The sequence below is a fragment of the Lampetra fluviatilis genome, chromosome 3 (genome assembly GCF_964198595.1).
Source record: "Lampetra fluviatilis chromosome 3, kcLamFluv1.1, whole genome shotgun sequence".
Classification (NCBI taxonomy): domain Eukaryota; kingdom Metazoa; phylum Chordata; class Hyperoartia; order Petromyzontiformes; family Petromyzontidae; genus Lampetra; species Lampetra fluviatilis.
In genome coordinates, this window is record NC_136277.1 from 26,113,562 (window position 1) to 26,141,305 (window position 27,744).

The 27,744-nt window shown below is 42.2% G+C and overlaps 1 protein-coding gene across 1 annotated transcript in view; it reads right to left on the reverse strand.

Annotated features, from left to right (window-relative positions):
* Nucleotides 1-25,502, reverse strand: part of EFL1 (elongation factor like GTPase 1) — a 28,278-nt gene extending 2,776 nt beyond the window's left edge. The window contains exons 1-23 of the mRNA XM_078885930.1: nt 25,368-25,502; nt 23,126-23,241; nt 22,846-22,913; nt 22,315-22,399; nt 21,197-21,330; nt 18,212-18,349; nt 17,515-17,738; nt 15,988-16,111; nt 15,755-15,834; nt 15,507-15,643; nt 14,503-14,625; nt 13,675-13,774; nt 12,254-12,414; nt 11,569-11,759; nt 9,563-9,698; nt 6,267-6,398; nt 5,029-5,176; nt 4,328-4,480; nt 3,079-3,286; nt 2,460-2,566; nt 2,179-2,296; nt 1,118-1,589; nt 406-590 (exon numbers count right to left, since the gene is read on the reverse strand). Of these exons, the coding sequence (XP_078742056.1) occupies nt 406-590; nt 1,118-1,589; nt 2,179-2,296; nt 2,460-2,566; nt 3,079-3,286; nt 4,328-4,480; nt 5,029-5,176; nt 6,267-6,398; nt 9,563-9,698; nt 11,569-11,759; nt 12,254-12,414; nt 13,675-13,774; nt 14,503-14,625; nt 15,507-15,643; nt 15,755-15,834; nt 15,988-16,111; nt 17,515-17,738; nt 18,212-18,349; nt 21,197-21,330; nt 22,315-22,399; nt 22,846-22,913; nt 23,126-23,216 (3,315 nt within the window). The 5' untranslated portion in view covers nt 23,217-23,241; nt 25,368-25,502. The remainder of the gene's footprint in view (nt 1-405; nt 591-1,117; nt 1,590-2,178; nt 2,297-2,459; nt 2,567-3,078; nt 3,287-4,327; nt 4,481-5,028; nt 5,177-6,266; nt 6,399-9,562; nt 9,699-11,568; nt 11,760-12,253; nt 12,415-13,674; nt 13,775-14,502; nt 14,626-15,506; nt 15,644-15,754; nt 15,835-15,987; nt 16,112-17,514; nt 17,739-18,211; nt 18,350-21,196; nt 21,331-22,314; nt 22,400-22,845; nt 22,914-23,125; nt 23,242-25,367) is intronic.
* Between the last annotated feature and the right edge of the window lie 2,242 nt (nt 25,503-27,744).

The following is a 27,744-nucleotide window of genomic DNA, read 5'->3' on the forward strand; positions in this document are numbered from 1 at the left end:
GAACTATTTTGGCTTTCATTATAGCCGGCATTGTCAAATGGGCAAAAGCTCCTTGGCTGTTATAATAAAGGTGCAGCCCGAGTAATTGCTTGGGCTCCCACGAGAAGCAGCTCTCAAGAGCCCCCCTCTAGAGGCTATTTGGTCTACTCTTCCACACTGGCCAGAGGTGGGAGTACCCACAATGCATCCCCACCACATTGCAACCTGCCGATCGACCAGCTGCGGCATACCTATTTATACCGTTGACTATAGCAGGCGGGGGAATTTAAGAGACGCGGCCCGCTGTTTTAACTGACGTGCTTGGAGAGGGAACAGACCCGTAGACCTCTCTGGATTTGCAATTGCAGTCTGCTAACCATTACACTCCGGCACCATTCCTGCTATTACATTAACGGTGCAATTTACCTCCCAGTGGCTGAATATGAGCTGCGGGCTGGCGAGGCCACTGGTTCTCTTGCGGATCTCCTCGGCGAAGCCAAAGCTCTCGGCGACGGGAAGCACGGCCTTGATGATGAAGATGTCCGTGCCTTCCTTCATCTCCTCCTGCAGAACGCGGCCCTCGCGCTTCGACAGCACGCCATAAACCCGGCCTGGCACGCGCGAGTGTGTGTGGGCACAGAGCAGATTTCCATTAAAACAAAGTGCTTACTATGATGTATCAAAGGCATTGCACATTGATGACGATTCTGGTTAACCTATATTACAGAACTAACCCTTTTTGGACCTTCATTTATTCATTGAAAGGAGTGAAAATATAACAACAAAACAAAACAGAATGATCATTGTTTACTTCCCAAAAGTGGCACTCGTTTTATTGAACATGAAATGATAGGTCGAGTGACCTATCATTGTCAGCAAGGTGTGATGACAGCAGTACCTCCCAGCAGGGCAAGAGATCACAAAAAGCTCTCCGATGTTATTTCGGGTTGGACCGCATTTTTCAGCAACTGAAGAGATTCCCAGTACGTGGATTGAAACGTTGAATATCACCCCCCCCAACAATATGCGGTGCAACCCAGAAAACACATCGGAGAGCAGTACAGCACAATCACAAAAAAGCCTACACAGTAGTACGAGATCAGAACGTATGCGATACTTCTTTCCCCACATTGCTTACCTAGCACCTCAGCGGTCGCGTGTATTTCACAGGTGTACATGGCAGCCATAAGGCGCTGCGGCTTGGCCTGGAATGCGTACCGACACGCTTCCTTCATGGTGGAAATAAGCTGTCCAGTGAAAGAGCCATAACTGTCACTAGCGTTCACTCTGCCGCTTGAAGGCCTGTCCGTGCACGAATTGCAATCATCTTTCGTTTCCTCTTTTTTGCCCAGCTCGGCTGTTTTTTTGTCGCCAGCTTCGTGCGATGCATTAGTTGGTGGCTCCCTATGGCTGCTGCCCGGCGATCCTGCCCGTTCGCTCTTCTTCTCGCTTTGCAGCGCCTTCGCGTGAGCCTCTGCGGTGCCGCCGTGCCGCTCCCGGTCTGAACCTGCCACGGAGCCCGGTTCGCATCTCTCGACCTCAAAGCAGACGCCCATCATCGGCTCTTCGCACATGGGTCCGGCGAGAGAGGCCAGCTGGAAGCCGCTCGCCTGCAGCACGTGACAGTGGAGACTTTCGTATCGTTCAGAGAGACGGATACTTGCGCCACGCATTATAAAAGGAGGGCATAACACAGGCCCCTAAAAATACACCCAAATAAATTACCAGCAAACGATTAAGAAAAAAACAAATAAGAAATATCAAGTGTGTGTATGGATTCTGTAATGCTTTCCAGCATTTGTTTTCCAAGGTGTTGATTTAGCGATAATTATGTTACCTTCCGAGCCCGCACGAGATGACGTCGTCACACGGTGCATGATGTGCGACGTTGCGAGATAATGTGGCACGTAATGGGGTCATTGAGAGGGGAGGCGAGCACATGATGCGTGACGTCATTGCCTTGGCCAACAAGGCTTATCCTAAGTGCTGGTTTCAATCGCCATATTTTGGCCAACAGTTTTTTAAATTGATCAATTTCGCCACTGTTCTGCAGGTTTAAGTCCCCCAAAGCAGCAAATCTTTATATTAAAATTGAATCTACACGAGATAATATTTACGGTGGTTACCACTTATCACCTCCACGATAGACACAATGCTATTTAACCTTCGTTGGAAAACACAAAAAAATAAGAGCCTTACCAGGCTACTGTCGTACTCTCCGTAGGAATGAAAATCTTCTGGTTTCCCTTCAATACATTGCCAGACAGACGGTCGATGGTACCCGCTGATACGGTTTAACAAAAGGTTTGGTCCATACCTACAGAGCAACACAACAACAATGAACGTCTTAACATGATATTGGACTACTTTCCATATTATACTTATCAGAATTGACACGTTTTAATTCTTACGGGTTTGTATTTGTAATGATTCAGTTCAAGAACAAATTACCTGTAATTCAAAGTTAAAACAAAACATACCTTCTTGGTCCAAATGACCAGATTTGATTAACTGCATTTTTCCATTTCAGTCCACGAAAATTATCTTCAAGTTGCTTCTTAAAATCTCGAATTGCCAGCAAAATACTCTGCAAAAAGAATGACAAGATTAACTCATTTACATGAATATGAATCACTCTCTTTCATCAACGATTGATTTCAGTATTAACATTGTCCTCAAGAGAGAACAATCCACGCCTTGGTGATTCAACACATTTCATGGCGATTCAGGGTTGCAACTCCCCAGATAATCTTTTCGTTTAATATCGCAGTGAATTTTAGCTCATCTAGTGGATGCAGGGAGGGATGTGTCACCACTAAATGCAACGCATACTATTAAAATAGCATTCACAATCGAGTGTCTGAAGAAACTCCCAGCAAGTGGAGTGAAAGGTCGGAGAGTCATGGCCAACGAAAGGTTCGAGAGCTACACAGCGCAAGCGCAAAAAATCCACACAGTGGTAACAACATTTATTCTCACGTACGTTATACGCTGCATGTACCGCGATTTTAATAACTGTTATTGATCCATGAGTCAAGGCTTCATTCCAACACAACTCCCCAAGTAGGCTAACAAACACAACGGTCAGCTCCAGCCCACCTCCTTGATCTGCCAAGCCGTCATATCTTGGCCCTCCTTAAGAGCCATGTTGAAATTCTCCATGGTGCGAATTAGGTCTCCGTGCTTTTCCAGCAGTTGCGTGATGCCCTCTGGCAGAGGGGTGGCTCGAATGGCAATGGCGCACTGCCGTCTGGGAGTGTGCATCAGCACCAGCCCGTCCGCGCTCACGTGCACATCTTCCGGGATCCTGCCGTCACAGGGCAAACATTCAACAACGCGTTCAACAACACAAATGTCCGTATGTCTGTTGAACTTCTTTCGCACCGTACCTAGCCATCCGCGCTAATCAGAGATGTGGGGGAAGGACCACAAACTAAACGCAAAAATCGATTCTACTGAAATGAGTTTTCAATCGAGATTTAAAAGTACAAAGCCTCCAATGGCTTCCGAACATAAAAAGAGCGTTCCACAAGGCCGCAGAAGCGCACCTGAAAGCGCGCGATGCAGTGACCGTCTTTGTTCTAAATGAGCTACGTTGAACATGGTCAGAAAACAGAGCTGGACAACTGCAGAAATACACCGCAACACACTCCTGAATTACTCGTTTGCCTAAGAGTTCTGTGACCAATGTATGTTTGACTAGAATGTAAAAAAAAATGTTAATCCTACTTTAGATTTTAACCCAGCAATATGGATGGAAGATCAAAGTAAGTTGATCACCACGTTGCATATGGTGGAGTAAAGTGCAGGTGCTAGCACCTCCTCAAAGATGTCTAGCCACTGTGGAAAAGTCAGCAAAAATTTACGTTTAGAGAGGCTCTTTAGACAATCCATCTAGTGGAGGCCAATCCAGCAGAAGTGGAATGAGCAACAAACAGCAAGGCCCCACCTTTCCCTTTCAACTAATATTCATGAAAGGCATTATACATTGATCTATGTTCTGGAGAACCTAATATTTATCCAAGGCAACAATATTAGCAAGTACAGAGCTAACTATTTCACCTTCAAGGTCTTCATTAAAAGGTATGAAATAAGAAGAAAACAAAACATTGGCCGTTTTGTTTTCTCTTCCCCCCAGAATAACTTTCATCACCTGCAGCTCGGCTCATCGAATTGTGCACATAGGGCCTTCAAGGAGGCCATATCAACTAACAACGTGATAAAAAAAAACAACAAACGCATTTCACGTAAACAAGACACTAGCTTAAACAAAAAAAACACAGTAGATTCTGACGGACGTGAAATAAATGAGCGACGTGCCACGCCACACAGGGGACACAGCGGGCACCTGGCACCCTGGTCTTGTCTCTGCTTTTGGTGGATGACCGACACGCGCTGCTGCCCGATCTCCTCGTTCACCATGTCCACCTTCGGACGACGAATGATCGTCTCGCGAAACGGGATTATGGGGTCGGACACATTGATCTGGATTCTGGCGAACCTGCGAGGCGTAAAGGCAAACGTCATTAAATGACCATTTATACACTCGCCCGTCGGTGCACCACGAGCACTGATGTCAGCCAGTTACAGTGATTGACAGCGATGCATGAAAGTTAATTTGCGTTCTGCTTCGTTAGTATAAACGGCCAATGCGGGTTGCAGCAATGGGTATAAATGGCGCCATGCACAAGTGTAGAATGAAATATCGTTGAGTTATGTGCGTAGCTGATTTGCATTGGAGATTTAACGCATTCATTTTTAATGGAAATGGAATCTTTGAAATGTGTATTCATAAGCAGCGGTGATTTTATTACTCTGCACGTTTTCATAGAAGCGCTGTGTTGGCTCTCCGCGCGACATGTTATCGGGTTGTCCCGCGTGATGTTCGGCATGATGTCCAAAGTTTCGCTCCGCTTGCTGGCAGCTGAATAATGGAGTAAGTTCCGAAAGATGCTCCCAGCAAGTGCAGCGAAACATCGGACATCATGCTGAACAAGAATTGGTAAACGCCAGAGAGGGGCGATGTTACTTCTTTCGCTCATCTCACACCTCTGGCGCAAGTCATCGAGGCAGCGCTGCAGGTGAACCTCCCCTGCTGTAACGAGAACGTGCTCCCCCGTCTCCTGAATCAGCACCTTCACGCAGGGGTCTGCCTGGTTTAGCAGCTTCATGCCGTTCACCAGCAGCGGCATCTCACCTTTGCCAAGAAAAGAACAGAAGGGGCACGGAGGTGCCGATGCAATTCATTACTGCCGATGGTAAATAAAAAAAGAAATCCAAGACTTCACCATCAGCGGTGCAGGTGTTGAATGTGTATAGATCCGCGATTTTAAAACAAAACTTGCAGCCGCCTAGCGTGACATTGAAGACACCTATGGAGATAAAACCTTCTTCGGGGACATTGTGTCATCTTTGAAATTGCAGTGTGCACCCGCCAGGATGTGCTACACACTCACGCACCTCTTCTAAGGAATACGCTGCGCCTCATTAAGGTAAAGCATAAGAGGCTGTTACATTCGGTAACAAATGCATAGGCGCAAAAACACTGCACCAAGGTCATCATTAACAGTGTGCTCGTAAAAATATGCACAATGTTCATCCATTTGTTAATACGCTGCTGTGTGGAGGCGGTGTTGGTCACGGGTGTGGTGTGACAATACATCACAACTCTGATCGGTGGGGGTTGGTGAAGGGGTCATCCAGAACGGATTCAGATATCATTCACCACTGATGTCAGCCGTGGCTAGGCAATGAACTCGGGTCACTGGGTTCACAGGATAGCACTATGAACCCTGCGTCACCACTCCACCCCCAACTACTGCCTTATAACAGAAAAAAATCAGAGCCGTCTCATGTTTCAGGTAATGACCCTTCTCCAAAGTGGAGAAATCGGGCGGTTGTAATGTTTTGGCACAGCTGGAAAAATAATTTGGCAACGTGCTTGAAAAGAATAGATCTCTAAAATGCGGTCTCTGACTAGCTATCAATGAAAATGTTGTCCCCCGCTTCTTGCTGTAAATGATTTTCACTGCCCAGATAATCCAAATATATAATTTCTGTTTTCATCACCATCAGCCATTGTCATCTAATGTTGGATTAAGGCCTTTCCAAGCCGCCACCATCTTTTACGAACTTAGGACGTTTCAAGGAATTGATACAGTGTTTACGGTCTCTGTTGAAACCAATGCCAATGGAGTCTCTTTTAAGGCACTGTGACATTTAGAGAACACAACCAAGTACACGCAATAATTAAATAAAACACACACATACAATCGTGGGCGACTCACTCGGGTGTTTGGGTTCGACAGCCACGCGAATGATTGGGACGGCCTCAAAGTAGAGCGGGATGAAAGGAGGGCATGCCAGGCAGCTGGAGATGGTGGCTGACTTGAGAACATGGTTTTCCAGTCCACCGATTCCTTGGGAGAACGAAGGCACAGTTCTAAGTCATGTAAAAGTATATTTTTTTGTTTCCATCAGTTATTTTTGAATGACTCAAAAAGGTCATCAGAACCACACGATGCCACAAAAACGTAACTTTTAAAATCTTAAATTTTTCTTGATAACCTGCAATGCCACCAGCGTGCAAGTGTTCACTCAGAAAATTATTAATAAAGTCCTCTATCATATGTAAGGCAAAACAAAACATGTTTTCAGACCTGAATGCTTGCATTCTTGTTGTGATTTTAAACACTTCATTTGTCTAATCACTTGGCATCGTATTATGGTTGCTTGCTTGTCTTCTCACTCACTCAAAATAATTAACAGCTTCGTTGACACTTTTTCCATCAACCCCCACTCATAGCTTCCAATTGTAAACTGTTCTCAGTAAGCTTGTTCTCAGTAAGCTTATGACAACATTGGTTTAAGTGCCCGTGCCAAATGCTTTCATGCGGAGAACTACCATATTTTTAAATCTCACCCAAGTCTTTTCAACTACTTATTTAAATTTCTACTCCTACTCGAATGCTTTTCTCACATCACCGATGGAACTCAACCACACATTGTTTTGCGTACACCTTTCAACGAACGCAAACGCACGTGCAACGCGTCGACGAGACGAACACATTAAAAGTGAGAAATCGGCGACGACCGTTGGGCAGGTTGACATTGCGACCGGGTTTAACTTGGGCATTCAATTCATGGGGAGTGGGGTGACCAAAGCAACGTCGCGTGAAGGGACCCCGAGAAGTTTACACGTGGCCTTGATAGAACCGCACGGAGCTGCCCCTTAAGGAAGCTATACGCTTCGTAAGAGCTCGAGACTCCAAGCACAGACGCCCCCCCCCCCCACCTATTCCCAAGATTGCAGCTTAACCCAGTGACTCTTGGAATTAAAAGAAAGTGCATGAGCTTTCCTGCAGACCCTGCCACTCCTGCATAACAGCCACTGGTGGTCTGCGCATCAAGTGCCCTTTATAATCAATTAACTGGCATTCACGACGGAAGCTTAAATACGAAGATTATTACAGCAACGCACGCTGGAAATTACATATGGATGTAGCGTTTACAATAATGTGGAGTGCAGACTGAAAGTTTGTCGTAGTTTTTTCAAAACGGCAATATGTTGGACATTTGCAGAAACTATATTGCTACGGTCAATACGGAGTCGAGTCGTATTGTTAGACTGCTCAACGTAATTAAATCTGGAATGTAAAATGTAGGTGCTCACCAAAATAAGCCGAGTAGTTTAAGCAATATGCCCAACAGTGGCCTGCTCCAAGCACTAACAGGCAGCTAATGAAACAATACATACACAAATGTATCACTCGATGGTCACGCTTATCCTCGGCTAACCTCCCCCGTGTGCCATTCTGACCCTTACAGGCGCAAATAGGTGCCCATGGGACCGGCGCCTGCCAGGTTATATTCCAGACTCGGCAAGAACACACGGCATATGGTGCTCCGCTGTGCCGTGGCTTTCACTGTATCGCCGCACTGCGTATTCTCCAGAGGCGGTCAAGTCCGGGTCACGAACGTAACCCCCGTCCCCCACCAGGGCTGCAGCCCTGCACAATACACGTGCTTGTAACTTGCAGTCGCAAGCCTTAAGATTTTCTTGATTACATTAAGCGTACCCGCGACTGAGCTAATGTGAGAGTCAGTGTTTTTCTGCTGCATCAACATTTAAGGAAGCTTACCAACAGTGACAAGCTTGAAGTTATTCATACACACGTATCAATTATGGAAAGCATCTCACATTTTGGCAGTCCACATCATGCTTTGCATTCTTCGCGAGAGTGAAACTATAGCGTTCGTGTAAATGTGTGGAATTTCTTATGAATTAGGTCTGCAGCTGGGTAATTTATTTTCGATGCAATATACAAACACCCTTTGATGTATTTCGTTTTAAACCAAACACGTTAAAAAGGCAATCATCCAATGTTAAGTGTAATCGTACTGAAGCTTCTTTGCACAAGGTATTTTTATTGACCAACAATGTGCAATGAAATGGATGGTGCAAATGCACCATGTTTTCATAATAATGCACATAATCAAAATACCATGGCGGTACAGTGCTTTGCACGCTATGCTCGATATAACTGGCCAACTAAGTTAGATTTCCAGCGTGCCGAACATCACCAGTAAATATGTTCAGAATGGTGACTGTGACACAACACTGATCAGTGGACTTAATGGCACCTTATGCTCCGATGGAAAATAATGGCAGTATTTTTTTTTATTTGAGTAAGGTGCACACTCTTTTTATAAGCTCAACCATGATTCTATTACCATTTGTGATAGAGAACCTTTGTATTTTTCACACAGTAAAGCTCAGCCCCAAGCACCACTTAAAAGTGAACTCAGATGGTATATTAAGTTCTGACATAGCCTGGCCACCAATGTAGCTTGGAATGATTAATTCATTTCCACATCAACCAAATTCTAAGCCAAGACTTGAGCATTATCAATATAAATTAAATTAAAAATCTTAAGAAAACACAAGTGACTCCGTTGGGGCATTGAATCACTCAGAACAAAAAATATTCGTAACCCGGGGAGGCAATGCTTCTAACCTTTTTTTACTTGTCCACCCTACAGCTCAAACTCCAGATCACAGATATGTTGGCTTTGTATCTTCAAACAGTGCATTAGATGTCCCATAGGCGCCCAGCCGATTCAATGATGCACATTGCCTTTTATAGAAATAACCACTATTAACGGTAAAAGTAACACAAAAAAAACATTTTGCAGCTGCACTGGATGTGTGACATATGTGGAAGTTGTCTGGGCCAAGAGAGGTTATGCAAGTGCAAAATATGGTGGGGTATTATTGTACTTTCCGTTATCCTCCAGCAGGATAACACAAGGTAAATGCCCAGAGGCTTACAAAAGACGGTAATATACACCAACATTATTGAACAGAGGCTACATTTATCCCATAAAGGCTGTCTCATTTTCTTTTTAACCAGTGCATACAATTTGAACGGAATTCTGAAATGTCCACCGCTCCAACAATGGATGAAAGAAGTCAATTGTGCGGTTCTGATCTGGAGGGGGTTAGTAAGTATATATGCTTGCCAAGTATAGAAAATTAAAGAATGATGAATAATTCACACCTCTTCTAAATAAAGAATCTTACCAAGCACATTGCCAGCTGGGACTTCATCAAGAGACTCAAGCTCTCTGCCCATGAGCAGGTACAAGCTGTCCACTGTCACACAGGCCAGGTGGGGCACCCCTACCAGCAGCGCTTCGCTGATTGGGCCTTCTGGCAACTGGCACACAACAGCGCAGGGGACACGCATACACACGAACCACAAGCAAATCTGTAAACACGGATGTGCTCCCATATTAATAATGCACACAAAAATAACCTTCGCACACAGCGTTCATAAACAAGACAGAATACCCTTCAAGGGTATTTCCATCACCAGCATCCTTCAATGGTCTATCTTATATAGGCGCTATTTTGGTCACTAATCAGTTATGTAAAATGAATGGTTAATACTTTGCCTGTATATATGTAACTAGATCTAGAAACATTTAGCCCTTGAAATTGTGTCATTCAGAATGAAGGGAAAAAAGCAAATGGTAATGCAATATTTTAGGCAGTCATTATGCAGTGGCTGTGCTGAGAAATTCAACTTGCTACAAAAGAGATGCTGTTCTTTTTCCTCCAGTGACTGAATGATTCAAACCCAGTCGGGGCCCGGTGTTCAAACGTGTACCATTATCTCCACAAGTCACTCAAGAGTTGTATAATACAGCAGCGGTTGTTTTTAAAATTATATTTATGATTACATTCGTTTTGTAGAAATATAAAAAAAAAACAAATTGTGCACTTTACAGCTACAAAAATGTACAATGTCGCAAACAAAGAAATTGTCACGCCATGAATTTGCTTTCCAAAAGACATAATACAAGAGCTCCACCTGCTGCCAATGACCATTTTCCGGCGTGTAAAATTCAAATGTAAAATCTCCCACATGCCAAGCTAGGCGTTGCACGCTACACAAGGCGTGCATTACTGTGAACCGATTTCACTAATGTGGAACATCAGATCACCCAAATTAAGCTTAAATTGTCAATGAATTAAGCAAATTAGATTCAGTAAAAAAATAAGGCACCTCTTCAAGGAGACATAATTACATTATGAATATAAAAAAATGTCCCCCTTCTCTCCCTCCCCTGCCCCCCGGTCCCCATCTAATGCCTGGGTAAGAAAATGAACCTGGTACAACCCTTAACCGGTTCCTGTTTGAAGAGGAAAGCCTACCCAGAAGGCACCCCCCCCTCCCCTCCCCTGACATGCCGATGTTAACCGTGTTTGTACGTGTTCTCTGATGTGGTCGTTGATATTGGTCAATAAAAAATATAACAGTATAAAACAGTGTTGCAATGTAACATGTATGCTACTATATCAATAACAGTCGATAGTCTGCGGATATAAGCAATGCAAAAATCAAGACCCTCAACCAGGACTGTCATTAGCAATATCTTGCAACCAAAATATATCAAGCGAAAATTTCTGGCAATGGCCTTTCTTTAGAAATAAAGACGGCACATATATTATTTTTAACAGTTGGGTAAAATTCCTTGAAGGCTCAAGTATTGAAATTCTGAGTATGTCTAAATAAAAATCAGTGGATTTGGACAAGAAAACTCTTCCGTCTTGAGTATCCTTTAGGTCCGGGGTGGGCAACCTTTTTTCTGCCAAGGGCCATTTGGACATTAATAACATCATTCGCGGGCCATGCAAAAGTAGCAACTTAAAAATTAGCCTGTTATATTTGGTTAAACATTTAATTAACTCACCCCTAATGTGATGGCTGGAACTGCCAAATGATTTCGCGAGCCTTATAGGGCCCGCAGGCCGCACTTCCCCACCCCTGCTTTAGGTAGAAACAAAAAATATGCTTTTGGCAAAATTATTCAACATGTATCGTTTTTGGAACCCTTGTAATTAAGTATTTTTAAAATTATCATTCTAACACTGTCCTATGTGACGAGCATGAAAAACTGGCAATATACCATGTCGATGGTGCTCCCTAAAGTGGAGGCCCTTCCGCCAGTGGGTGGCACGCGTAAGCAATTCCAGGGCTGCCCTTTTTCCTTCCACGAAATGCGACACTGCAATGTGCATACCTTTTCCAGCGCTGTTGCCGGGTCATACTTGGGCCCCAGGACGTAGAGCCGCTGGCCCTTCCGCACCGTGCCGCTGTACACTCGCGCAAAGGCGACAAAGTGCTCTCTATCTGAAGCCTCCGTGTCCTCCTCTGGCCGCTCAGTCAGGTCTCTTGATGGAACCGTCTCAGTCTCCTGTTTCTCGTCGACACCTGGAATAGGGGGGCCGCAGGATAATTGCTATTTTGTTGTTGCTGCGTCCGTATGGGGGCAGCAGTACAACAGGAACGGGTTTTGACTAGTCTGTGCAGAATTTCAGGATTGTCTCCTTGCATGCATCAAGTTATCTCCGGGCACTTTCGCTTACTTCCACGTGCAAAACAATTCACAAGAGATCAAAATGTGGCGCATGCTACCATCGTGGATTGTGGGTGATAACAATCATACAGAGAAGAGTTTGTTCCACCACAAGGTTGTAACTGATGATCTAGTGCGTGCCTGCTTATTTGCTGTGAAAAAAACATTGGGCCAAAAAGGTTCATAGAATGATGGACTAAAATATTATTTCGTAAATTACAACAGAGCCAAATCTTGTCTGTGTATTTTACTTAAAAGGAGTTGGCCGGACCCCACAAATCAAGATCACGAGATGAGGTCCTGCACCTCAGATGGGTATCCCTGGTTATGATTAAACGGTCATCATCACCTTGGTCACTTCTGGCTTCTTGGTTGTCTCTTGTTTCCGAGCACCCCATGATTGTCTTGGAGCCAGGTGGTTCTGTCTGTGTTTGCTGCCCGGTGAGTTTGTTTAAGTGCCTCTGCCTGGCCTGCTCCCTTCGCTGGACCATCTCCTCCAGCGTAAGAGGTCTAAAGACACACGGCACATGGCCAATGAGCAAAACCAGTCGACAAGTAAAATAAACAGAATTACAGAACGTCACATAACCGAACATCACATATCCGCCCTGACCAATTAACCACACACACCTAGTGCAGTATTTGTGCAGTGTCGCAGTTATTTTCTATATCTGTTAAAAAATCCAACAAATGTACACGTAATAAGCATTTTTACATCTTTAAAACAGTTTTATCCTTTTGTCCAGTAACACATTTGTGTACAATTTAACTGTAAATTTCTAGATATTCACATATCCAACCTTTTCACAAATCAGCCCATACCCCAGTCCCCAGCGAGTCGGAGAGGCCATGTGGTATTTTACTGCAATAGCAATGCAATAAGATTGGCATAACGAGTGTGGTTTCTGTAAACTATAAATAAACGATTTTATTTTACCACTGAGCTATATAGCTATATCAGAAGCGACCTGGCCACAAATAATAGCTCAACGAAGTGGCTTATCATGTGGAAATATACTGCAGCCAAATACTCTAAAACGCATGTTTCTAAATGTGCGGTCAGGGGAGGCAGGGGAGGCAGAGCCTCACCTGTCATACTCCAATGAAAATAGCTGTTACGAAAAGTACAAAAGAGAATAATTAAATTAAATAAATATTAAGATTTTTCCACTGATCTATTATAAATGTAATTTCTGTACGATTCCAATCATTTTTATAGTCAAAATCGCTAAAATTTGCGGAGCTCCGCTGCAAATACAGGGAGAGACGAGAGGTGAGGCAGCGACGAGCTCAGCCTCCCCTCTGATTGCGCAACCCCCTCAGTAACTGGATGGAGCGCGGGCAATCAGCGCGTGCCTGTTACTATCTCAGTATGTCACCAATGTAATGTTGGTAGACCCCTTCATTTCATGTCCTCACCTTCCATACTCCAGGTAACTTATTTCACGTATGTGTATAAAGCTATTTAGGCTCGCTGGTCTCGTCATGAAACTGAAATGAAAAAGCACCAGGGGAGGCAGCTATCACATCTGCCTCAGTGAGGGGGACGTGTCTAACACGCCCCCCTCAGTGAGGACACGCCCCCCTCCGTGAGGCCACGTGTGTGAATCTGGCTCTGACACTAGCAAGTGCCTCCCCAGCCATTGACCTCACGTCACTGAAAAATACAAGCGTCAGGGTCGGTATCGAACCCATGATCTCCTGCATACCACCAGAAGAGGTATTTAACATCTTGCCACAGTATCACGGCCATATGGAGTACATTCATACCTTTGCTTCTTTTGAGGAAGGGCCTTTGCATCAACAGAAATCATTTTTGAGACAAACACAATCACAGGGGCGTCGTCAGAACTTTTACATGAAATGAAATCTGCAAGGGGAAGAAAAGGACAGTTTTAAAATCTATGTTTGTTCCAACAATGACTGACACTATTAAACACCGGACACTTTATGACTGAACTGTCAGGAATGATAATAATTTGGTTTAAGGCTTTACAGATGTTATTGTACTCTTTGATTCTTTCGGTAAAGTCACGTAGATATATATATTTGTATTTTTTTATATCTACATGACGAAAGATTCAAATCAAGATGTTACTGTACGAAAAATATTTTTCTAAACATGCATTTCATAATAAAACCTCAAACTTATCATGCAAAAAAAATCTTCCTAATTTTCAGAAACATTATAAACATTTCCCAAAAAAATTTAATTGGGGGATTAAGCCAATCAAGATAAGACTGGAAATAACAATAATATATCAGAAAGCAGCAGGAGTCTGGTGCGTGCTTGGATGGACGACCACCATGCCTAACACAGATATCTGTGATAAGCAGCTGTGGGTTTTATGTTTTCTGCAGGGGGTAGTGCAGACAAATTCATTGCTGCATCGTACCATTCTCAAGCACTTATGCTCCCCCGCCTTTATCAACTCGGTCTGACGCGCGTGGTGAAATATGGTCAAATAAGTTCCACATCCCGCGTTGCCTTGGATAGGCCCTCATCAAGCAAGTGGATTTTGACAATAGGCCTGTGCATGTAACAAGCAGTGGTTGTAAAGGTAAACTGCAGAAGTCTGCATCTCTGTTCTTTCTCACCGTCCCTCAGAGTTTGTGTTTGCTCTGGAAGAGATTCGAAGCGTTGAGCGCGAGCACACAGCAGCTTTTCCACGCGCTGTGCAGACATTTCCAAGGGGCTGGGAAGACGGCAGCTTACCATTGCTGCACAGCGCCAGTCAAGGAAACCAAACTCTCAAGGCGCACGCGATTATGCACTGGAAGATATATTGTCGTATTTGACAGGACCGAAGGTCACGTTTTCTATTTCCATCACTTCCTTTGTAACGTGGTCTTTTATTACACCAAGGGAAAAAAAAAGCTGCATTTATGTTGCATCACTTTGTCAAGCAACATGTATATCCATGTTGCCATCCAGCGGAGGCCCTCAAAGATACTTTCATTCAGCTTTGCCATTGCAGCTCGATCCCAAGTCATATCAGGAATGCAAGCACAGTTGAATCTTTTCAGTCACATTTGAAAACGTATTTGTTTGCATTAGCTTATCCTTGAGCTGGACTGATTGGTGAACGTTTTTTTGTATTGTCAAGTTTTTTTTATTGTAAGCGCCCTGGGATGCTCTACATTTGGGGCGCTAGAGAGAAGCCAAATGTAATGAATTGTATTGCTTTCTCCTTTGATTAATACAAAGGTAGAGAAGTAAAGTGTCAGCCCTGAATTTTTTTGCTCACGCCACTGCCGGCGGAATGGTCTCCACGAGAAGGAGCTCTAGAGAGTCTAAGAGGGAATTTTTGGTCTACTCTTCTACACGAGCCAAATGTCTAGGATGAGACGAGGGTACCCACACTTTACCCCACCATGCGTGACCTGCCAATCGACTACGGTGCTCCCATTTGTACTGCCGGGTAGATAAATGCGGGAGAATTTAAGAAACTTGCGCGTCGTTTCAACGGCTGTGCCGGGAGATTACATCAAAGCGGCGACCTTGGGATTGCAAGTCCTGTGTGCTAACAAATGCATCACGCGAGCATCCTTGTACATAGGAAGCTTACAATGTAAACGCAATTTCAGCCGTTTTTGGATACAAAGGACAGCCTCAGAGAGTGGCAGCCACTGGCTGCAGATGGCGCTCAGGTAGACCTTCGGATCAGTGTGTCTCATGTCTCTTGCAAGGATCTTCAGCCCCAATGAGTTCACAATTTTTTCAGACTTCTCCTTGTCTCTGTTGCAATAAAAACAAAACAATGTAGAGTAAGAAGAAAAAAAAACCTGAAAGATTTGAAGCCAAAATGAATATTTATTTTTCTGAGAAAAATACGTGGCAACAACTCACCTTCTAATGACAACAGCTTCATAGAGGGCCCAAATATTATCCAGAACCAACTGCACAAACAAGGGCTTTTTCCCTTTGGCCTGAAACATAAAATCAAACACTCACTTTTAATTACATTTTGTACAGAAATGCACTCGAAAAAATATTCTTATCTATAAAACACACATATATATACATTACACCTTTCATGATGTTAAAGTAAGTGTAATAAACAACTGCATTTTGACACATACTTGGGCCCCTTTCATGATTTTCTTGGCTTTGGTATTGAGGTAAAAATCACCCCACAGGGTCTTGAGCAGCACTTCCTTTCTCACTCCTATCTTCTTCGAGTAGAGTCGTGCGAAATGCTCTATACTGCAAAATGGACAGGAGGAGAGCGAGCGAGCAATCATTGTGAACAACGCTGTCTTTGATTTTCTGCCACATAAGTGGCAGGGTAAAGATTTAATACGAGCCAAAACCCTCCACCAACTGCTAAGTGACCGAAATGTGTGTGGTTTCCCCAGGGGTTATGCAACACATGAGAAAGCCCATTCCGGCCCTATAGACAATAACAAGATGTCAGGACACATATTGATAGCCATATATATTGTATCCGGCTTGGTGGCAATGCAGTTAGGGTGAGTGACTCGCAATCAGAAGGTTGCGAGCCCAAATTCCCAGTTGAGGCACAACTGAGGCTATGAGCCGACAAAGGTCGATGAAATGTGTAGCACCACTTTGTGGCGAGTCAACAGCGGCCTTGTTATGGAATGACTGGCCCCTGCCAAGGAAATGTCGATTCTCCACCGCTGGCTCATGGCCACCAGTGGAGAGGAGTGCTGCTCCATTACTTGTTTTGAACAGGAATGCTGATTTAAGTCTAACCCCTTAAATGGTACTGCGTAGGGCGATGATAGTACTTTTAATGATTTAATGGTTAAGTGTGTTTTCTTCAGCGCCAAAATGCAAGAACTTTTTTTTTTATCAATCCACTGCTGGTTGAGGGCCTCCTCACACCGTGAAGGTCGTTTGGGTTCACCGTACTGCATCATGCCGATGAAGGCAGAAAGCTTATATGTGGAGACATTGAAGTCACTAAGTATTTGTTTTGCTACACTGCCCTCTGCTGCCCACCACGGACTCGCATTGTACTCGCATGATAGACCAAAACATATTGCAATAAAGCAGTAATGGAAATCCATTATAATTTATATGTATACACTAGCTTCACTACCCGGCTTCGCCCAAAACTTGGAATCTTGTCTTGGATTAATACACGGCCTACGCGGAGGGTTGGGGGGGATGCGTGACGTCAGCAGGCACACTGCGTGACGCTACCGCATGCGGGTGACATCACAGATGTGACGTCACCGCTCACTTGCCGTGCAAAATATATCCATTATTGCGCCCCCCCCCCGCCCCCCAAAATACAAAAGTCTATTTTTATACTTTTTGCATTGTGTACAGTCTGGAAGCTGCTCACATGCCAAATTTCAAGTTTGTTGCATGTTGGGAAGTATGCTAAACATTTCGAACAGACACACATATTCACAAATTTCCCTTTTATATATATAGATTAACCCCCCTCTAGTTTTCACACCTATTTAAGACCGAAACAGGAGGACTTCTCCACAGCATTGGCTGTCGCCTGATGATGCCGGTTGTAATTACCAGATAAATCTCGTACTCGAATTGTAAATGATGTGGCTTTACTTTCCAACACACCGGTGTGCTGAACTAGTAACCGATTGGCATGTTTAGTTCACGTGACAAACCTGAATCCCCAGCCATCGAGTGCACAAGCAAACACCACGTTCCCCTGATCTGGAGAGAAGTAGAGGCTCGAGTCGTCTGCCTCCTCAAAGCCTGCACTCCAGTCGAACAAGGGGTCAGCTTTCCCTTCGTTCGCCAGGGTGCCCTCCACTGGTCCTGAGGAAACCTTTTCTGCACTCTCTTCGAGCACCTTGGAGGTGAAGAGGCTGCCAGTGACAGCATTGACCTAACGAGAGACAGAAATAATCACAAGACTGACGTCATTGTGAGACATTTTTCAACAACAAAAAATGATAGGTTAAAATACCTGTGACACACATCATGGTTGGGTAAAAAAATATTTATTTGCACACTAAGCTTGTTTTTTTATAATTGTAGCAGGTACATATGCACCCCATACAAATGTATTTAAAAGTTTACCGCGTAAACAAAATCATTAATAAGCAGAACCCCATTGTGTCTCCACATATAAATACAATGTATGTTTGAACATAAGCCTATGGGATTTCCAGACTAGCAGTCTTTTTTATGTCCAGCAGACTTTTTATGGTCTGTAACGCCAATAGGCTGATGGTAAGATAGCTACATTTGTATTCACGTTATGACAAGAGAATGGAGTTTCCTACGGTGGCGCGTAATGATCTTGCGTACCGTATACACAAGATCATCCTGGGGGGGGGGGGTGGGGATGGAATTTACCTGTTCCAGAATCTTCTGCAGTTGGATATGTGCCTCGGTTGGAGTGAGCTTCAGCTCTGTGATGAGGCGGTCGATTTTGTTGATCACGAGGCAAGGGTGAATGTTTTCCAGCCATGCTTGTCTCAGCACCATCTGGGTCTGAGGTAACAAAACACCAATGTTCCCGCTTTACTGGAGTGCAACCGGTTTAATATGCACCGTTTACATTTTACACATACTAATCACGGGAAGTAAATCACCCAAAAGGAAAGCCTGTAAGGCTTTATATATTTATTTTAGAAGCCACAGGATGAAGGGACAATTTAGTTGTCTTTCACAATGCATTTCCTCAATGCAATTTGTAACTTATTTTTTTCTCGTTTGGTGATTAACACAGAAAAATAAATCCATTCAGAGTGCACTACAGACTATTTGGTCAATAAACATGTCTATCAATACCCATGTGATGATTCTGCATTTGAGACTGGACACAATGTCGTGAGACAAGATTGCATAGCGTCTTGAGATGGGGTTAAATTTAGATGCTACATAATTCAAATGTTTTTGTTTTAAAGAGCAAAGAATAAATAAACCGTTAATTTTGTCCCACAGTATATCGCTGGTAAAAAAAGTTATTGTATTATCAAGGTGAAAACCAATGTCAGAATAGACTTATCCATCTTTGCTGTGCAACTTTCATAGATACCATGAATATAAATCATTTAAAATAACGCACAGGCCAGCTTTAAACAGCTGATAAGCATGCTAGGTTTCCTTTCTCGAGGGAAAGTTAGTGTACTAATTTGCGTACAGGACTAATAATGCTGCCACGGCAATGTGGGTTTCACATTTCACAGATATTAAAATAACACACAGATACGAATACTACAATGACCCATTCACTAAAACCAAATAGATTTGTGATATTAAATGAATGTCTTTTCTCAATTTTTAGTGCCCTTTTAAAATGTCTCAACTGCCCCACTACACACTGGCTTGTCTCCACTAAAAAGAAAACTAGAGCTATTAGATTCCCTGCGGTGCTTTCTTTCACAGCCAATGGAGCTTTGTTAAGATTTAAAACAAAGTGCTTTTGTGAGGTTGGTCAAAGGGACTATCTGTATGTTTCAACAAAAAAAAGTTTCCCCTTAAACTTTACAAAGGTGCTAAATGGCATGCCTTTGCCAGCACCAACATTAAACATATGGGCATCATTAAAACAGTGAAGTTGCCAGACATACAGCTGCTTCAAATGCGTTGTTTGTTTTGTGCGTGGTGTGTTAAAAGTATCAATGTAAGATATCATAGTATACACATTTTGAAATGATTCCATTTTACGACGGACAAGTCTACAACACATTAGAGCAAACCGTAAGCTGCATAAAACCAGTTTGGGGAAGCCATGCGACAGTTTAAAAAATATATAAAGTTACTCTAAGTAGGTATATTTTAACAAATAATAAAGCAGCCTCAACAGGGACTGATCCCAAAACGTAGTGGGATGAACATTCATGCTCACAGGACCTGACACAAATATACACTGTATGGGTAATGCTACTCTAGACAAATAAACAAATAGTTTAGTAAGAAAAAAAAGTTATTTATTTTAAGTCGTAAAAAGTAACATTGTTTGTACAATAACATTACATTTATTAATCAACTGTGTTCTCAAATGCAACCGTTGTTCTAGTAAAAAAATAAACTACTGTGCAAATAATGGCTAATGCATAACAGCTGGCAAGCCATTTCAAACACCCACGGATACAAGTGAGTTTCAAACTCTTGGTTGGGAAGATGGCATAGTGAATGCTACATTACCATGCACATATACATAATATAATCTTTATGTTTATTTGCCAATACAAATTCACCAGCAGGACAAATTCACAATGTTGTATTGGATAGGTTAACCACAATGTCCAGTTAAAACGTATCTACAGATCTGGATAACAGAAATGTAGGATGTTACACTGGAGTGAAAATGGCACAATTTGTCTGCAGTTTGAATCTTGGTCTTCTAGAGGGCGCATTTATTTATACATAATACAAGGTGACGCATTTATGAATACCCCACTGGTTTCTAAAGACCTTGTCTTATGGGCCTGTACTCAAACAAAAGAGGCCCCTCCCAACCCCCCGACAGCTATCCTATTTTAACGTCACTAATGAATGAGGCCCCATGTGGCATTCTCCCTCAGGGCATCAGGGAATCTCGAGGTGGCCCGAGGTGGCCCTGAGTGGCCCTGGGTTGGATTGGCCAAGGCGGAACAGTTGCATGGCCCTGCATTCGCCAGATATCTCCCCACAATAATTCTTTTTTTCTTTTAGGGTAACATCAAAGGCCACAAAAATCGCAAAATATCAACCACTTCAGCTCACGCTTCATTGAATGCTATAAGCCAATCACATCAGCTATGTTGGACAAAGTGTTTGAGGAGAGTAAGACAATATTACATAAAAAATGGTGAGGAGACATGTAGAGGCTTTGAAATAAAATTGAGTTTTCTCTGTTTTTCTTTTTGAATTGGGGTAACTATCAGTGGATGAACCCTGGTATTTCACAAGCACCCTTTACAAGTATTGACATCCCACAGCTGCACTATTGCTTCCCTCATTAAGTGGTAATAAATACATAAATCTCTTTTATTAAGCGTCTTTCTACAAGGTACTCGAGGCATCGTACACCAAAAAAGACATTTTTAAAAACGTTGGCCAAAGGGAGGAAAAACTACATAGTATAGAAGCTAATTTCTAGAACCAAAAGCAAGAACAAGTAAATGCATCTTGAGGTTGGGTGTAAGCACTGCCGTTGTGTCTAAATTTCGAAAAGCGCTGAGCAAGGGATTTACACACAGCGGGGAGCAGCAGAACAGAAGGCACAGGTCACCCAATGTGAGGAGCCGCGTCCAGGGATGAAGCAAATGACATAAACGCAAACTCATTCAAAAATAAGCAAGCAAAAGAGCAACAGCACCTCCTGAAAGAGAATGGTACTGGAAACGTTACCTGCGGACATACACCTTCGACGGCATCAACCACAACAATGGCCCCGTCACAAAGGCGAACAGCTGTAGAGACCTCCGAAGAAAAGTCTACGTGCCCTGGCGAGTCGATCAGATTGATCAGGTACTCTTCGTCATCTGCAGAGTAATTTGCAACCACAAACAACAGAAACGCACATGTAAAACCGTTAACATTATCACGTGATAAAGGCAACAAAACAATGATGTCAAAATCTGACGTGACATTTTCACACTGCACTGCTTCAACTACAATCCATAATTTTAAAAAGTAAAAAAATATATTAAGATAGTGTGAATGAAAAATGCCGCTAAATTGTAAAAACAGGGCAGTGTTGTCACCAGAGCAATACACGTATACAACTGAAGAATATCAACAAAGCTCTTGTGTCCTACCATAAAAAGTGTCACAGTTCAGACACTTGCACACTACAATTTGAGCAAGTAATAATAATGCTACAACTCAACATGGGTAGCCTGGCAAACATAAAGAATTGTTTTGTGGTGCTTCTGCACTTTATAGAGGCAACGGCTGTTTGATCATACAGATTTCTGATACTCGCAAACCTGCCGGGCTACAGGGTGGCCAGGAGATTGCAAAACAAAATGTGGGTTCGTAATGAACGGTCTGTGCCGATATTTCACGTTATCCATCCCCTCATCGAAGGGGTTTCTCCAGGTAGTCTGGTTTTCTTCCAAATGCAAAAACATATATATGGATTTGACCAAACATCATAATTCATAACAGTTATGAAATATGTGCTTGACACTTGATAATGAAATAGAATTATTAATTTGAAGTCGTTTGGAAAAAAAAAGTGTTATCCATCAATTACAAACTATTCATATCAATTTTATTTAAGATTTTTAAGGCACCAGTGTAAAGTATGAACTCCAACTATAAGTCAGCCAATCCATCTACTTTCTCTTGACTCTCAAAGGCTATAAATGTTAAGACAATTTATATATGTATATATATTTCAGCGATAAAGCAGTGTGAATGAGAATGTGGAGAGATGTTTTCGTATACAAAATAGTCAGTGTAATCTTTGGCAAGAAAGCATAGTTTGGGAAACTAATATAATTCTGGTAAAAAATTCAAACCTTTGTTATAGAAGAGCGAAATGGCACTTGACTTCATTGTAATTCCACGGATCTGTTCATCTTCCCGACTATCCATGTACCGCACCTGTGGAACCAAGAGCATATGTTACTGACCTCTGTGATAATGCCAGTACCTTAGCTTATTTAACTGAATAAGCTTTACGGGCAACAGTCAACTAATCTGTTTTGCTTATTTACAAGCTACATTGAATTTGACTTTAATATAACAAAAATATATAAATTCACCTAAATGTACATACTTTTGAAGAAGCTATCAGCATGTGATATGGAATTAATCATCGGATACAATTCCAAACAATAGGCAAAGCAACCTAAAAAAACACATCGGAGAGCTATAAAGCATACCCGCATACATCTACGAAGCAGTATAATGAAAAGAAAGTATGTTGTCCCTAATTTTTTTTTTTACATTTTTGGTTTCATAAATCATTTTCATATATTAATCACAATTATAGTAGATTATTAGCATGCATAGCGAGCATAAAAACAAGTAGTCATTTTAAAATGTACCTTTCCAGCCAGCCTATTCGAAATTATCCCATTGCTGGCTATCAGGCAGTCAGCTAAGGTGGTTTTTCCTGAAAGAAATAACAATACAAAATGCACAATTAATCAAGAGTGGATTTTTTTTTATATGTTACCACTGAACTATTAGGCATCTAGAGATCACCACACAAATCTTCGCAACAGGAATAATACTTCAAAAATCAAGAAGGAATGATACTGCAAAGGGCCGTGTTATATATGGAAGCCGTGTGTTTTTCAAAGAAAGCAGCAAACACTGCCACACCATGGTCAACGTGTGCCAAAATGCAGATGTTGCGGATGTTGCTGGTGATCTTCTGCAGGGCACTGATCTTCGCAACATCCACGTCCTTCATGGTCACTTTAATAATCTGTAAATAACTGAACGATACAATGGACAGAAGAAAAACACAGTTATTGTTTTATGTGCAAAATAAATTGAGGTTACTGTACTTGGTAATGTTGTACAAGCACACATCAAAAATAAGTGCCGCATTCATCATTAATATTGTCTTATAACATAATATAACAGCATAATGTTATGACCAGTTGTCCTTAATTATAACAATGGTCTATATTCTGCTCCGAAGAAGAGCATTCAACTAAAATGTGCCCTGATTATATATTTTTTGTTAAAGGTGTGTTCATGACAAATGTGTTGATACACACTGTAAATCTAAAATATGCAGGTAGCGTAGATAAATGGAAAGGTGACGTATTTTTACATTAACGATGAACTTAAAAGTTAAGAAAAACCAGACATTAGTCCTACGATTGAATAAAACCTCATTCAAGATCTGATATAACAAAGTCTTACCAAGAGGTATGTAACAGGGGGGCAAGCAGCCTAGCACTGTGCTCACTGATGAGTCGGTTTCACTCAAATTGACGCACTTTGTAACGTGCTGACCCAGTAAAAAAAACGAGTCTCTCTCCATCATTACCGACTATAATCACCCAGAAATGTCTGTCCGTCCCGTGCGTGACGTCACTCCAAATGAGCCCCCCCCCCCCTCATTATATATTCATGGATGGGTGGATTTTTACACTAACGCAGAGGAAGGTCGAGCTAAATAAAAAAATGTATTACGCAAAGTCGCTTCAAATATGACGTTTCTTTACAGTGGGGCAACCCACCTCATTAATAATCATGAGCTGAACTAATTTTCTATTGAATATTTCATATTTACTGCAATATACACCCATCCTTGGACAGGCAAAAAATCTAGTCCACAAATAAACAACGTGCTCACCTACTAAACCCCCCCGCCCCGCCGTCTCTAAATCTCTGACCGGATATTTTGTCATGTTTTGTCAACAACCTACAAGCATTTCGCTCGACACTCAGGACATTGTTTTGTTGGCGAAAAAAAATGAGGACTTAACGAGTCACGCGGCGTTCGGAGAGCCAGCAACACTCACGTAGGCGCCACCTCAGTCTCATCATAACCGCACCGGCACCAGGCAACCATTTAAACCTCGACTTAAACACGGTTCAAGTTTTAAGTTCATTTATTAGGTATATAGCCCTGTGAGCCATTCGGCTCTTGAATCGGGTGCAACCGCAACAAACAAAAAACATCTTAAAGTGAATATGTGACTAAGTGCAAACAGAAAATCCAAGAAAAGACAGCAAAATATTGCAGAAAAAACACCGTACACCAACGCTGCGTGCAAAAATCCCAGTGGGATGCAAGTCAGATACACATTGGCTTCAGATACACATTGGTGGCCAGCGGTGATTTGGTGAGCTTACATCCTGAATTATGGTCGGCTCAGCCAATCATACTTCCATGATCGATTACGTCCAGTACAGTACATTTAAATGAGCACATGCCAAAAGTTGTTGGTTGTCCTGTGGTTGATTGGATATACAGTACTGTACTGTACTACAGGCATGTTGAATTTACACCCAAGCATTCAGGGTTGCCACACTGTCCAATGATCGCACGCGAAGACACTTTGCCCTTTCAACGAAAGAAACCTTTGTATTAAAAGCTCTATATATACTCTGCGCGTGTGTTCCTCGCAGCTGTGTTAAAATTAGGTCAATAATTACTTTAGTAAATTGACGGTCCGGATTTCAATGGCACAACTCTGGTGACGTCCCTACGCCATTACGAACATTGCTGAGGTAATCACCGTGAAATAATGACGCGCCTGACCGCCAACGTTAAGAGTCTTTTAATCAATTTACGAAGCTTAAAACGTGCGTTGCAGTAGATTGGAGACACCGATCCAAGCTGTTTACAAGATAAGTATAAAATAAACAGACAATGAGGTCTCCCACAGTCGGGAAGAGGCTTTAAACCAAAACTAATTAACTGCGTGTCTCCCTGAAAACATGCGGAGCAGTATTTAAACCCTTTAAAACCAGAGGCCTGGCCTCACTAAAACACATGCAGCCGACCATGCGAGCACACGTGTTGACGAACCTATTTGCCGAACCTATTAACGAGACCCACCCCCCATCCCCAATCCACGGTCAACGTGCGTACAGCCCTTACCTGAGTTTATAACAGTCTGACGTTACCGCCTCTCATCAGCCGGCACGTCGACGATACACAACAGGACTAAAAGCGCCACTGTACTTGCGAGTTCATGTCGCACTGTACCGGGTATGACACGCACGTGTGTTCTCCCGCGGTCGTGACGTAACGATAGGCGTGGTCAAGGGGGAACTGACATGACGTCACCACACACAGGGGGCGGGGCAAAGACGTCGCTTGCGGGGAACTGACATGACGTCACCGCGCAAAAAAAGTAACAATGCAATAAAATCAAATTAAACACACACAAAAGACACCTAATATGGATCAGACGAAAACTGCACTTTAAATTGTCTCCGGTAAATTCCTGAGTCCTATATGCAAGGTTCAGGAACTAAACATGTCTGAAAGGCCCTTTTAATCATCTTGCAAAGACCGATTGCATCACTCAGTGGGCTCGGTCAAAAATTATGATGTTAACCTCACTGCAATGTGTCAGCAACATTGTATAACTTTACTTTTAATACAAATTAGGTAATTTAGTTATATATTTACGGGTTATTGAAGTGTTTGCCTGTTACTCGATATCTACGAAAAGTTTACTTTCAAATGCAAAGTTTAAATGCAAAGTTTAAAACATATCAAACAAAATAATAAACGACATTTTACGCCAATGCTGCTGAAATATGCACTCCTAAAAGGATGTGGGGCTGATGGGATGTGGAAAACATACTTTTGTTTCTTACATGGAAGAACAAATATTCGAAGGAGATATTGCGTATTTATTTTGTTTGTTAAACAATAACAAACGTTTTAAAGATGTGGAAAATACTCTGTGGATTGAGATAAAACATCTCTCCAGAGAATGATTAGAAAAAACAAACAAGTATAATGACTGTATGTGATGCATTTACATCATTAGCATCGTTGTGAAGAACATATATATATACATTGGTCATGATACATTTACAATAACGTCATAAAACATTTCCAACTGAAATACGAACACTGCAACTGCAAGAATCCACACAACTCTATTGAATTGCTTTTGTGTTGCATTTATCGTTGAATATAAAAGCAAATCGGTATTTTCTTGTAAGTGCCCAGCTTACGTAAATGGAAATGTTCATTTAAACATCACAAGTAGTGTTTTTACCCATAGAGACAAACACGGCAGTTAGTATGTCTTACATTGAACTTCATGTCCACTAAAGTTCCAACAACGCTAGCATGCACTCTTCATCTGTCACCTTTATCTTCTTCTTATGAACGTTTTTTTAGTGTGTCGTGATAGAAATGCAGCAGACGTTACATGCAGAGCCTCAATCTCTTCGTTGTTAAAACAGAATGGACTGAAGTTGGCAAAACTTGTTTTCATGGTTGAGCCAGTAGCTATTGTCCAGGCTTTATATGGATTGGGGAGCCTTGTTTTTTCCAAGGAAGCAAAAAAACCGTGGGTGGCCCCATGAGATCTCATTATTTTGTCAGAACTTTTCTGAAGTCATTATTTTTTCTTAAGAAACATCCTAGGGCAGTTCGGTTTCAATTCCAGATCCCCTTGGTCCTCTGAAGCTAAATGAAAACCATGCATGACCATGCTTTTGTCTAACTCCTGTCATTAACTCTATGTTTGTTGGTGTTATGCGTGCACACCGTGGCTTGCAATTAATAATGGTCTCGGTTGATGGAAAAATAATGCATCAATGCGTTCTGTTCATTTGTATGTGCATTTTATTACGATAATATATATATATGCATACAGTGGAATATACAAAGCACATAGTTAATCCGATTTTTTGTATTAGCTTCTCTCCATAATGTCCTATTTTGGTATTGCTATAAAATTCAGGAAGTGTTACTTAAAGAAATGTTGCATTTCCTCATCATTCCCAGCAGAGGGCGACGTAGTATAGCATTCTGAATACTTACCAAAGAAAACAAAGTAAATACTGTGATACTGTGATGGTAAACACTACAGGCGACGTTTCGGGCAATGGCCCTTTATAGCACAGAAATAGAGAGACCAAAAAGATAGAGTGGATACGAGTTGAAGACTGAACTTTACACCATGCAGCCTGATGAACACGTTTTAAATTTACAAGAATAGTTACCAAACTAAAAAGTTGATTGGGCCATACATTAAGCAATTCCTGAAATCTAAACTCAAACTATTTTAAACAATTAAACATATTTACAACACAGTAATTATATTCTAGTCCATAAATAGAGGTTACAATAACTTTGCTATTTTCACCCACAAATGTGGTTTTCTGAACATGCATCGATGGAATGATACTCTAACACTATAACACGATTATATATATATTTCTTCAGGGCAACAAGAAATGCAGTATGAATGGTAGATGTACCAAAACTCCACTATCAGACTCCACGT